General features: G+C 43.8%; 1 protein-coding gene across 3 annotated transcripts in view; it reads right to left on the reverse strand.

The window, feature by feature from the left end:
- The window catches only part of NR5A2 (nuclear receptor subfamily 5 group A member 2), a 126,065-nt gene that overhangs the window by 54,831 nt on the left and 57,844 nt on the right, over nt 1-13,390 (reverse strand). For 2 of the 3 annotated variants that reach the window (XM_081224013.1, XM_081224014.1), the window contains exon 5: nt 406-525. In XM_081224013.1, the coding sequence (XP_081080139.1) occupies nt 406-525 (120 nt within the window). Of the gene's footprint in view, nt 1-88; nt 526-13,390 lie in introns of those variants that run through there. The other variant, XM_081224015.1, reaches the window with a different exon arrangement.

Genomic DNA, 13,390 nt, shown 5'->3' on the forward strand with positions numbered 1-13,390 from the left:
TCTTCCACCAACATGATTCCAAAATAGTGAGGATTCCACCATTTCTAAGGTTTTTTTTTAAAAAAGGCAGACAAACAAGTGTGGTAGATTCATGCAGAAGCTTGAGGAAAAAACCCTAGGTACTAACCATTAATTTTGATTTAGCAATTGTTTTGACCCTTCAAAGCACAACTCTCAATCCCAGAAGCCTGGAAACGGCAGGCTGTTTGTGATCGCGCCGGCTTTTACAAGTTTCACTGTAATCATCCAAGCAGGAACGGAGCACACCAAGTCAGCTTTTCTAAATTATTTGCAGCCAATGTCCCTTTCAAAGCACAAAAGTGCTCCTGACCTAGTTAAATTCGTGCCATCTTGAACGTGCTTAATAAAAAGACACTTTTTTTTTTTTACGGTGTCTACACTCACCTGTTGCCCAGTAACCAGAAAGATGGATCCTTCTTTTCCATGAACCACTTGTCGGTAAATGTGGTCGAGAATTAAGAGCTCACTCCAGCAGTTCTGAAGCAGCTTCATTTGGTCATCAACCTGTAAAAGAAATAGAAAAAAAATGACACTGTAACTCAGTATTTTTTTTTTTCTTGCATGATTTTTTACCTGAGAAACCACTAGAAGCAAGGAAGGACCACCAAAGGTCACCGAAGCACAGATGCTCAGAATTTCCATCCTTCCTCCTGAAAATCATTCTTTTCATTTGGACAAATACTATTTAGGCCACATATAAATACTTAAACTAAATATTTATAATCAATGAGCTGCTAGGAAACGGTACTCTATTAGATGGGTCTGTCATTAGATCTATTAGCATTTGCCTGTGGGAGGTACAGGCGCCTCAGAGTGTCCTCAGTGGACCCCATTAGAATGACCCCAAATAGCCCAGGCTTGTGTAGAGGTTAATCCATTGAGCCCAAGCTGAAATAGGATTTGGATACTGGCAAGCCACCAAACTGTGAGGATTTATATGAGAGGCAATCAGCTAGACACCTCAAATGACTTCTGAATTTAGAGGCACACGGCGTTGTTTGTCATCCGTGTTCACCCAAAGTCCAAATTGTGCTAGACTTTGACTAGAACAATCACCAAGCTTGGTCTTGATGTTCACCTGCACTTGCTTTAGGATGTGGACAATTTTCCCATAAACCCCCTACACTTCCGTTTCCACATCTGAAAAATGGGCTGAGTACAGTAGCCCTCTCACAGGACGGCAGTGGGGAGTAAACTGAAGAGGACTGCATCACAGTGAGTATTTTATCCATATGGTGTCGCCCCCCCCAGGGGACCGCATTCTTTAATGACAGCAACATAACCTATTTCAGGTGCAGGCCACGTATCCACGGTCAAACGTGGAGGGCATATGGATCCATTTCCATGGCTATTTGTGACAGTTTCTTTTCATTTTGTAATACGTACCAGCCAAAGATCTTGGCGTGCCCAAATACATCACACATTTATACCAACAACACCTGATATTTAGATGTCATGTAACAGTTTTGAAGAGTTTTGCATATTGTTTTAGATTTAATTCAGAGAACCTGCCTGTGGAGTTAGCAGAACCGGCATCATTTTCTTCAATTTACATTATGAGAAAATATGGTCTCAGAGACCTATTAACTGGTACACCTAGAGGATCCTCTTTCTCTCTCTCAAGCTCTAGGATGTCTCCAAATTACATGGAGAGGTGCCAGACTCACAGACATAAGAAACAAACTTATGGTTACTAGAAGGGAACCAGGGAATTGTGGGGATAAATTAGGAGTATGGGACTAACAAATATACACTAAATAAAATAGATAGGCAACAGGATTTACTGTAATAACACAGGGAACAATCAATATTCAGTATCTTGTAATAACCTATAATGGAAAATAATCTGAAAAAATATATATATAACTGAATTACTTTGCTGTACACCTGAAACTAACACAATATTGTAAATCAACTATACCCATTTTTTTTTTTTTTTTTTTTTTTTGCAGTATGCGGGCCTCTCACTGTTGTGGCCTCTCCCGTTGCGGAGCACAGGCTCAGCGGCCATGGCTCACGGGCCCAGCCGCTCCATGGCATGTGGGATCTTCCCGGACCGGGGCACGAACCCGTGTCCCCTGCATCGGCAGGCGGACTCTTAACCACTGCGCCACCAGGGAAGCCCTACCCTTTTTTTTAAAAAAAAGAAAAAGAGGTGTTAGAATTTTCTAAACTGAATTAATTTAACTCACTTATAACAAATTCATCTTTAAGCAGATACTTAATGAGATTCTGGACGGTTGGGTGATACTTAGGAAGTTTCCACTCACATATTACCAGTGATAGGAGCTTAGGGCTGACTATTTCCATGAGTCTAGAAAACAAGACAGTACTGAACTTAGACTAAAGCAAGGATTCAAGGTACAATTGTGCACTTTCCAGCTCTGAGAGCTTGGCCAAGACATTTAGTTCTCTAAGCCTTATCTTCTCACCTAAAAATACAAGAGAGAGTTTTTGTCTTGAGACTGGAATGAATAAAGTGTGAAACAATACACTAATGAAGAAACAATGCCAAACACAAGGCTCCCAGTTGGAAGGCCATATTGATCCTGTTGAGAAGGAAAAAGGTAACTGCAGAGATTGAAGCTACAGTCAGGCTCTGTGATCAGGAAAAGGCATCCCCAAACATCTCCGTCAGCAATGATTTGTTCTGACCCACAGAATTTCACTCATTAAGTAAATAGATGTTAAGAGCCATTTATTTGTTGGGTCTAAGTGCTGGGTCTGGGGTATAATGGTGAACAAGGTAGAAGCAGTCCCTACCTTGTGGAAATTACTCTCCTAGGGGAGAACGCTCACCAACACAGATGAGTGGGTTGGTGACAGAGGGAGCTCATCCTTCTTCAGAGGAAAATCTCCAGTGTCGTGTGTACACGTCGGGCTGTGGCAGCAGCTGAAGGAGACCCACCTTGCTGCTCTCTGCACACAGCTCACACTAGGAGCTGCAGCCAAATGTCCAAACAACATGGGTGTCCTCACGCCCAGCAGTGTTCAGGGACCGTCCCTCTCAGATGCTCGGGGCAACTTCAAAACCAACTGCACTTGGTTCTACTGGGCTTACTACACTTCATTCCAGCTCATACCCTATCAGCGTCTTATTTCAAATGTAGCAGTCCACGGTGGCAATTCAGTTCCCCTGCAAATTTTCTTCTGTGATGTGAAGCTTTAGTTATTTATTTAGCACTCTTTCCAGGGAAGCTAAAATACTACACTTGGGGATCTTCTCCCCAGAAAGAGTTATCATACCCAAAGGTTGCCGAGAATTGGGGAATAACCTCGAAGCGTGGTTCAAGACATCTGGACGGGATTCCAGCTTAAGAACCTATTTACACGGCAGGAAGATTTCTGATTCCCATCTTGCAGGTGGAAAAATGAAAAAGCTAAGAGATGATATTCCTGCTATAGAGAAGAGGAGAAAAGGTGAGTGACTGTTAAAAGCAGCATGTTTCCTGGAGCCATCACACTGAGGGGGCTTTTCCTCCTCATGTGCATGTGGTGGCCCCTATCCTTGGTATATAACGTGAGAGGAATACTTATGGCAACAGTTTGCCAGCATCAAATCCTGTTCAAGTTGTAAGATAAGAACCTCACTTTCCCTGGCCTTCTTTTCTTTTAGGATCAGGATACACTTCCAAATAAGGATATATTTGTGTGTCATGCTCAGAAAAAGAGTGGAATGTATCATTTTCAGACCTTATTCTTAACTCTGTGTGTGTGTGTGTGTGTGTGTGTGTGTGTGTGTGTAGATGGACTGGCTTTGAAAATCTGTCTATTTCCTGGATCCTCTGTTGCTTCAGAAGTTGCAGGAATAGATGAAATTGAGCATGTCTATTTCCCATAACTAGCACTTCCATCTTTGGTTTTGTATTTTGTGCCGTTCATGCCATCATTTCTTCTGTTTCCACCAAGTACGGTCAGTGCTTGTTTATTTGTCTCACGCCATGAGGCCGGGGCAGCCTGGAAGCCGCAGCTCCCAGGGTGGGGGGGGGTGGTGGTGGTCCAGTGCAGCCCCAGCTTGTGAAATAAAGGAAGGAACACGTGACTGACCGTGGTGCCTTCACTCCGGCAAGTGTCTGCTTTTGGCCGGTGTCTCTGGGACATGGACAACAACAGCAAAAGTGACTCCTTCGGGGCTCGTGGAGGGAAGGGTCATCTTCACCCGGGGATGAACACACGGGTGACCCTCCCCACACGGGCCAGCAGGTCTGGACCCACCGCTGGCCCTCGGTAAAGACTTCTTGACTGATTGTAATTTTAACACCCCTCTCGGGCAGTTGATTCCTTGTTTTAAGGCTCTCTGAGGAGGTTTTCCAAGCTGACATTCCGTTTCAATATTTCCACAATTGATTATGTGATATTTTATGTTATCTTGAAATTGGAGAGGATGCAGCTTCACGGGGCTTTGGGTGACATAGTGTTTATGCAGCTCTATGAATGAAAGGACAAGGCAACTATGATGACCGACTTGTTCCTTATCTCCAGATAAGAGATGTTGGCAATTTTGAAGATAATTTCTCTTTAGGAAGGAGTGTTATAGGTGATATGGTGGAGGGGGTGGGGAGGAGAGGAGAAAAATAATCTACTACTTTTGAGCAAATTTCCAGGTATGAATGCTGTCAACAAACAATTTCAGGTGGCATTTGGGGAGCCCAGACAGGGGACTGAGGGAGTGTCATTTCCATGACATATCAAAACCTCTCACTAGTTGGTAATACCCCCTCGTACAATCCTGTGTTATCAGCTGTAATAAAAAGAAGGGCTTATCTCAGAACCCGAGTCACTCATCAGGAGAGACTCACACTGGTCTTACAGATGAGCGTGCGAAGGAACACAGGCCTCACAGTGTTGGGAACACACCTTCCCACAACCCAGGATGTTAATCATTAGAAACCTGTGCTTTCTCATAAGAGGAGTGAATTTGGCAAACAATTAGAAGAAGAAAAATGTGTAGATCTTTCTCAAGCCCAGGTTGAACTTATCAGACCCTTTTTGTTGCCCCTTCAAATTTACCTTTGCACAGTCTGGCCATTGAACTGTTATTCCACTTTCCCTCTTGCAGGGGTATTTATTTGAAAATCGACATCATGAATCATTGTGGTTAAGCTTTACGAAAGATATGTTTAGGAAAACATTCGACTGACATGGGTTGGTAATTTAAAGTGGACATGAACCCATTTCTAATTTCGGATCATTGAATCTGGTGTGTGCCAGGCCTTGTGCTAGAAAGTTGGGGGGAAACAGAGGTGGCCAGGACACAATCCCTGCCTTTAAGAAAAGTCACACTCCAAGGAGAGGAGACAGAAGTGTACATCCATTATAATAACCCCATGTGCATTAGAAGCTGGGGGTCACTTTACCCTGCTTCATTTCTTGGGGAGACTTCCAGGGGGGTCACAGAAGCTTCTGAGAAGGGTACGTTTAAGCAGGTCTTAATGTTGTAGAACCACTTAAAAAACTCTTTTTTTTTTTTTTTTTCCTCAGTAGCTCCTGTTAAAACAATGCTTGGAACAAAGGTTTTTTGTTTTGTTTTTTTTGCAGTACGCAGGCCTCTCACTGTGTGGCCTCTCCCGTTGCGGAGCACAGGCTCCGGACGCGCAGGCTCAGCGGCCATGGCTCACAGGCCCAGCCGCTCCGCGGCATGTGGGATCTTCCCAGACCGGGGCACGAACCTGTGTCCCCTGCATCGGCAGGCGGACTCTCAACCACTGCGCCACCAGGGAAGCCCATGGAACAAAGTGTTTTAAAAAAAACATGAAGATTCTTCAGAACCATTACAAATAACATCCAGCTATTATTTCTGGACAAAAGAAAAAAAATCCTTGCAGGTGGACCTCCATTTCCTTATACTTTCTTTTGCGACAATGATGACATTTATAAAGGTATAGTCAGAAGCAGGGAGAGAAAACTCAAACAAATCAGCATCAACTTAGCAACTCCTAATGAGAACCTACTTTGGTCAAGACCGACACACAACTGCTTGAATCCTTTACTGGCTTTATAAAAAACACTACTGATGATTATCAGCAACCTCTGTAATAAACTGCTACAAAGTCCAAGAAAAAATGATTTCACACTAACAATGATTAAACAAGCACTAAGAACAATACAAGAGAAATAACAGCCTAACTCCCCTGTCAATTGTTGCAAAACCCAACAGATTTATGAGCAGTTCTTCCCCACTCAGAGACAACTGCAGTGATTCCTGTGTATTTGTTAATTGCGGGCTGTCGGTCCAGAGTACAAAGACCTGCCTGGCAACACTTAGCCAGGGACTCAGCTCTTCTGGCCCCTTCTCCGTTTCTCCAGTGGACCAACAAAGGATTTTTTTCTCCCTCTGGTATAGAAACTCTCTTCCAGGTGAGGGAAGCAGGAGGCAGAGAGGTTTGACTGCAGGGTACCTGCCCCGTGTTTCCACTCCCACCAACTCCCTCCCATCTAGGTCACAACCAAGAGTCCATGGAAATAGGACCCTGTGAGTCAACGGTCTTCTCCATCTAGTTGTAATTCATCACATACACCGTCACTAGAACGATCTATTTCAGTCAGGCTATTCCTCTGGACACAAACCTCATCCACATTCCCTAGATTTCCCTCCGAAGACCTCTCCCAAAGCAAACCTCCCTGACCAGTGTGTGGGGGTCGGACACCGATCAGTGTGCCCACTGGCCCATCATCCAGGAACTGAGGGGGTCGAGTGGCTGCCCCACAGCTGATAGCCTCAACCTCCGGGGACATGGGCCACCTCCACACCATCAGGGGTAAAGTGGTTGGGAAGTGAACATGAGAGCCGTCAGCAGAGGAAGGAGATAAAAGATAAAACAGACCAGCCCTCAATCTACTTCTTGAACATCTCAATCCAGGGGTAGCAGAGGTGTCAGGGGCACAAGACGTCAGGGAGCCCTAAGGGGACTACCCTGAACCCAGGGTCCAAGAGCAGGCGCCCTGGACCATGATGAGTCAGCAGAACAGGCTCAAAAAATCCTCGGTTAGGAAGCGAGGGAATCACGTGGTTTGTGTTGGAGGCTTTCCATCAACAATCACTAAATTTCTTTTGAAGACGAATGCTTCCGAAGGTAAGTTTCATTTATCCAGAACATTCAGATGCCTGGTATGCCTTATTTCCCAGGGATGCTGAATTCAATTTTCTTTTATTTAAAGATGGGCTAATGCCAGATATTCAATGCCGACTTTTTTCATTTATATACATGTGAAGTTATTACATCAGTGAGAGACACCTTTGAGGTCTGGAAGAAAAAGACTGCATAATGTATGCAAACATGAAATATCACTATTGAGATCTATGTTATCACCACACAACATGATGTAATTTAACCAATTTATTTCAAACTGAATTGTAGCTACATTCTCAGAATTTGTCAAAGTGAAGGATAACTTTTGCCCAGACTTTCCTCTTCCTCTTATCCACATTTCAAACAGCTTCTTATTGAAATATACATTAACTATAAGTTAACAGTACATTCATCGTACTTGTGGCGTCAATTGAGAGTTTGCACTCAGTAGTACTGGTAGTGTCTTCTGTTCAGGTTTCTATGTCCAGCCACATAAAATTTACGTGATCTGACTAAGTTGAGCGCTAAGAGGTAAAGAGACCATTCTTCCTTGTGGTCTAAGGAACAGATCACATTCTGCTGTTTCAAAGTCAAAGCATGTTCATTCTTTTACACAGTTGTCCAGTTTTCCCAACACCCATTATTGAAGAGACTCTCTTTTCTCCATTGTATATTCTTGCCTCCTTTGTCGAAGATTAATTGACCATAAGTCGATTATGGGTTTATTTCTGGGTTTCTGTCCTGTTCCATTGATCTATGTGTCTGCTTTTGTGTGAGTACCGTACTGTTTTGATTACTGTAGCTTTGTAGTATAGTCTGAAGCCAGGGAGCCTGATTCCTTCAGCTCCATTTTTCTTTCTCAAGATTGCTTTGGCTATTCAGGGTCTTTGTGTTTCCATACAGATTTTTTTTTTTTTTTTTTTTTTTTTTGCGGTAGGCGGGCCTCTCACTGTTGTGGCCTCTCCCCTTGCAGAGCACAGGCTCCGGATGCGCAGGCTCAGCAGCCATGGCTCACGGGCCTAGCCGCTCCGCGGCATGTGGGATCTTCCCAGACCGGGGCACGAACCCGTGTCCCCTGCATCGGCAGGCGGACTCTCAACCACTGCGCCACCAGGGAAGCCCTCCATACAGATTTTAAATATTTTGTGTATAGCACAAGGAACTCTACTCAACAGTCTGTAATAACCTAAATGGGAAAATAATCTGAAAAAGAATATATAGATATAGATATAGACATGTATAACTGAATCACTCTGCTCTACACCTGAAACTGACACAACATTGTAAATCAACTATACTGCAATATAAAATAAAAATTAAAAAAAAGTCAAAGCATGTTTATATGCAAAGACATGGGAAGAAAAGGGTTTTTTTTGCCACTCAGAGAAGGTGAGCTGTGTCCATCATTCCCCTAAGAGAGGCTCTGACAGGACAATTAAGTCAGCACGACAGGGCTGATTCTTCTGTAAGGTGGCAATCTTTTACAAAGTCAAGAAGTAGGAATTAGCATATTGGTGACCTTCATGGCCAACCCAGCCCCAGATTTAGTGAGACTGGCATTAAAAAGTTTGGTTTGTACAAGGGCATGCTTAACCTAGGACTCATTCATCTTGTCAGGTTATGGACATTTCCCAATCAACAATCAATCAAATTACACAGATTGGTGTTGGGTGCCACTGAGACTTGAATGAAATAAGACCTAATTCTTATGCTCAAGGAATTTACAAATGAACTGAGCAAACATGACATATCCACACAAAATAACCAGTGCACAAGGTAACATATAACGTGTTAAACTCCGTGGAACGAATGATTAGAAAATAAATAAATATGTGTGTTTGTGTGTGTGTGTAAAATAAAACATCCTACACACTACTATATATAAAATAGATAATCAACAAGGACCCGCTGTATAGCACAGGGAACTCTATTCAATACTCTGTAATAACCTATATGGGAAAAGAATCTGAAAAATGTATATATATAACTGAATCACTCTGCTCTATACCTGAAACTAACACAACATTGTAAATCAACTATACCCCAATATAAAATAAAAATTAAATTAAAAAATAATAACAAAATAAATGCAACATCCCTAAAATTTTTTGTAGGAGTTTATATGTACGAATAATCAAAGATGAAATGACAGAAATGAGAAAATGGAGATAAAGGGAAAATAAAGGTAGGAAAATAAGTCGAAGTCAAGAATAGCATCGGCTCCCAAGCTCGATAAGGGCTGCTCCAGTGGCTGGCAAAGGGCCACAGTTTGGGTCCTCGTCACCGGAGCACCACTGCTAACATGATTTGTGGACACGTGACATTCGAAACAGTTTCTCCTAGTACTGGACTCCTGAGAGAAACTTCACGTGTGTTTTTACAGGAGGCTTCTAGATGGCACATAAACCAGGCTCTGACAACATCCCCTCCATAGCCAACACTGAGCTTCACAGCAAATGCTCCTGTAAAGCTAATGTTAAGAGAAGCCAAAGGGATGTGGGAACAGATGTATATGTATGACTGATTCACTTTGTTATAAAGCAGAAACTAATAATAATAATAAAAAAAGAGAAGCCAAGATAATCTGGTCCTAGAACACAATTTTCTGATGGTCTGCTTTCCAAAGATAACCTGAGACACTCCAGAAATGGAGAAAAGGTATACACTTTAGGCCCCTTCATTTATAGCCTAGTTCAGGACCATTAGACACTACAAAGGAAATATACGGGCTTTACAGCTCAGAAACCTGGGTTTCTACCTTGACACCCTCACCATGTAACTTTGGGCAAAGAGTTCAAACTCCTTAAACCTCAGCTGCTCCCCCAAGCAATGGCTTTTTTGTTAAATGGGATAAACGCAAGTGTGCCCAGCTGGGTGGCTGGCACACAGCAGACACCCTATTAATGGTAAGGAAACCTGAATCTAAATAAACAAAGGAAGGCCAAATATAAGAGGTGTTGAATGAAGTACAGAGGAAAAAGATTTCAGGTGACGGCAAAGGTTGCTGAACAAGAAGATAAATAGTTTAAGGCAGACTGATGTGAAATATTTTCCAGTGCTTTCTCCTAGTAGGTATTGTTTCATTTATGACCACTGCCTGTTTCCTGTTCCCTAGTTTAGAAATCTCCTCTGTATAATTAAGGCAACGTTCCTCACATGTCTGACCAGGCGGATCTTCCAGCCATGAGGACAAAGCCCTTTAAGCCTGGTTGGAATGTCCAGAAAGCATCTGTGAATATGATTGTCGTTTTAGGAATAGGGTAGTGAGGTTAAGATTATAATCTTCATTTTCCAGACACTGCCTTAAAAACAATAATGACACCAGCCACAGAATTCCAGGTATGCAACAGTCTATTGTCTGGACAACAGTGATTAAGGCATAAATTAGGGAAGGTTTTGGCAGCCCTACATGCCATGAAATGGATCCATGGCTGGAGCCCTTGGGACACCAGATGGAGAAGAAAGGAAGATGCATGAGCTGTGACTCCCTTAAGGTCTGAATGCAGCTTCCTCCTTGGTAGACTGCGTTTCAAAGCCAGAAGAAAAAAAAAAGTTTTTAAGAGGCTAAAATGTCCTTGGGTCCTTTTTGGCTGGCTGCTTCAATCAGGCTTTTGGCCAAAGAAAGGAGGAAAGAACCCAAGTGGCCTAAATATCAATCACCAAAAATACAACCCACATTAGGGCAGAGGCAAAGGAGAGGCCCCTCAGGACCGTTCAGTGATGGGAATTCTCTGGGTACAAAGGCTCCTGGGAGAATCCCTCCACCCTGTTCCCCAATGACACAGGAGGACATGCTCCCTTCACAGGATTCAACTTCCCCCTTCAGGTCGCAGTGCTGAGGATACATGAACCTGCGTCTTCAGAGGTGCCCAGAAATATGTTCACAGAAGTGGTGGCAACTAAAGAGAGAACTCCAGGAGTCCAAAGTGCAGGATGATTATTTCTAGGTAAACCAAACCATTTTTGCTTTGCCTAATTAATGTCTGCTTGGTCAGTGCTGAAAGGACCCAGTAACCACCTTCAGTTCAAAGACTTCATGTTACAGAGGAGGCCATTCCGGTCAGGTGGGCTGTGGTGTATAGCAGGTTAGTCGGGGGCCAGAAATGGGGTGGGAATCCAGGTGTTCTGAATCCTAGCCCAGTGCCCTGTCACTAAGCCTTTTTCATACAGGAAAAAAGAACAATCTTTCTAAAATTTTTTAAAAAGGTAACATTGCCTCAATTTATTTCCTGCAAGGAAATAAATTAATGGTAATTTAATGTCTCTATTTCAAATGTGAAGAAGGTTGACTTGAGAAATAAAGTCCTTTGGAAAAATATACACCAAATAGGGTTACCCAACGAGAGAAGCTTGGATTTTTTAATCTGGACATAAAATCTAGACAGATGCTCTTTCCTATTCTGGGGGAAAGACTATGAAGGTAACTTGAATGGAGGGTGAGCTAAGACCTGGCATTGACTTAATCCCAAGGGGATCTGTTTTGTGCCCCAACTGAAATGGGGATACCGTTCTTCTGGGTAAACTAGAATCAAGATGGAAAAAGGGCCTAGAGAAAAGAAAAAAAAAAAAAAAAGAAAAAAGAAAAATGAGTATCCTCTCTTCCTATTTTTGAAAACCCACAAATTATGATTTGAGTTTACTGACTACATTTTTCTCTCAAGATACTTAGGCAAATATTAACTTAATTTGATCCTGGGGCCTTTTTCCTAATAGTCCACATATAACCTCAGAGGATGTGTCCATTTGGTCATGACAGAAAGAGTGGTACCTGGCCAGCCATCTGTGGGGACCACCTTTCCCCAGCTGTATCCCTGGAGCAGCATCTGGGGTCACCTCCTTCAAACCTCTCGGCCCTGTACCTCCATAGCCATGCAGCTGGCTTCCTAGTGTCCCCTGGGTCATTGCTGAAGGGCCAGGTAGCCCCGGCCTGGCCTGGCCCCGGTCCCGGAAGACCCAAAGGCAAACTGAGTCGTCACATAACTCCTGGTTGCCGGCGCCCCTTCCTAGAGCTCAGCAGGGAGGGATACAGCAGGGGTCCCCAACCCCCATTAGGAACTGGGCCACCCAGCAGGTGAGTGACGGGTGAACAAGCGAAGCTCCATCTGCCCTCCCCATCACTTGCATCACCACCTGAAGCATCCCCCAGCCCCCGTCTGTGGAAAAACTGTCCTCCACGAAACCAGTCCCTGGTGCCAAAAAGGTTGGGGACCGCTGGGACACAGGACTCCTCAACCCCACTACAGGGCCCAAAGTGAAACATGAAGGACATCAGCATCATGGAAACACTATTTTCCAATATTGTATCGGCGCTCATTTCAAATAATGTTTTAGCTCCTCAGTTCTGGCCAGTTAAAAGAGGAAAGAAAGGGCTTCCCTGGTGGCGCAGTGGTTGGGAGTCCGCCTGCCGATGCAGGGGACATGGGTTCGTGCCCCAGTCCGGGAAGATCCCACATGCCGCGGAGCGGCTGGGCCCGTGAGCCATGGCCGCTGAGCCTGTGTGTCCAGAGCCTGTGCTCCGCAGTGGGAGAGGCCACAACAGTGAGAGGCCCTCGTACAGCCAAACAAAAAAAAAAGAAAAAAAGAAAGAAATGAGCTGTGTTTTGGTAACATCCACGTTATACTTGAAAGCAAGCCATCTGCCTATATTCAAATACATTTAAGCCTTACGTCGAACAGACATGATTTATAGAAACTATAGAAGAAAAACAATACTCCTCATAGTAGAAAACCAACCTATGTGTTTTAAAATCTTTTTTTCTGAGTGACTGATAAACAAGTCACTTGGAACCGAAAGGGGGACCTAGACGAGGGTGTTAAAACACCCACCTTTTGCCCTGGGTGGCATCCCTGCTGGAATCCTCAGCTCGGAGACCTCCATCCACACGTGAGCCCATCGGTTCAAGGAGGGGAGTGCCCGGGAGCTCAGATCGATACGGTGAAGCATGGAGATGGATCTCGGCCCGGAGTGAGCCCGTTAACAGGCTCGTCTCCTGACGTTTGCCCAGTGGCACAAATTAGACTCCACCACAAACCACATTCTTCAGTGCGGCCCTTCCTTCTTTGCTTGCTTTAATCAAGCACATTGCAGGCAGACCTCAAAGATGACTATGAGAAATGACAGTGCATCTTCTCTACAGACTAGGTCTTGAAGAATTTGCACATTCTGTCTGAAATTATGGGCAAGGCAGCATAAGTGCCTGTTTTTAAAGCATATTCTCTTAAGAAGCACCCTTTCCTTCTTCTTCTTCTTTTTGTTTTAAAGCTAAAGGTGCTGGATGTCTCTCTAAGCAGGAAGCCTC

The sequence above is a fragment of the Mesoplodon bidens genome (genome assembly GCF_964165515.1).
Source record: "Mesoplodon bidens genome assembly, chromosome: 2".
Classification (NCBI taxonomy): domain Eukaryota; kingdom Metazoa; phylum Chordata; class Mammalia; order Artiodactyla; family Ziphiidae; genus Mesoplodon; species Mesoplodon bidens.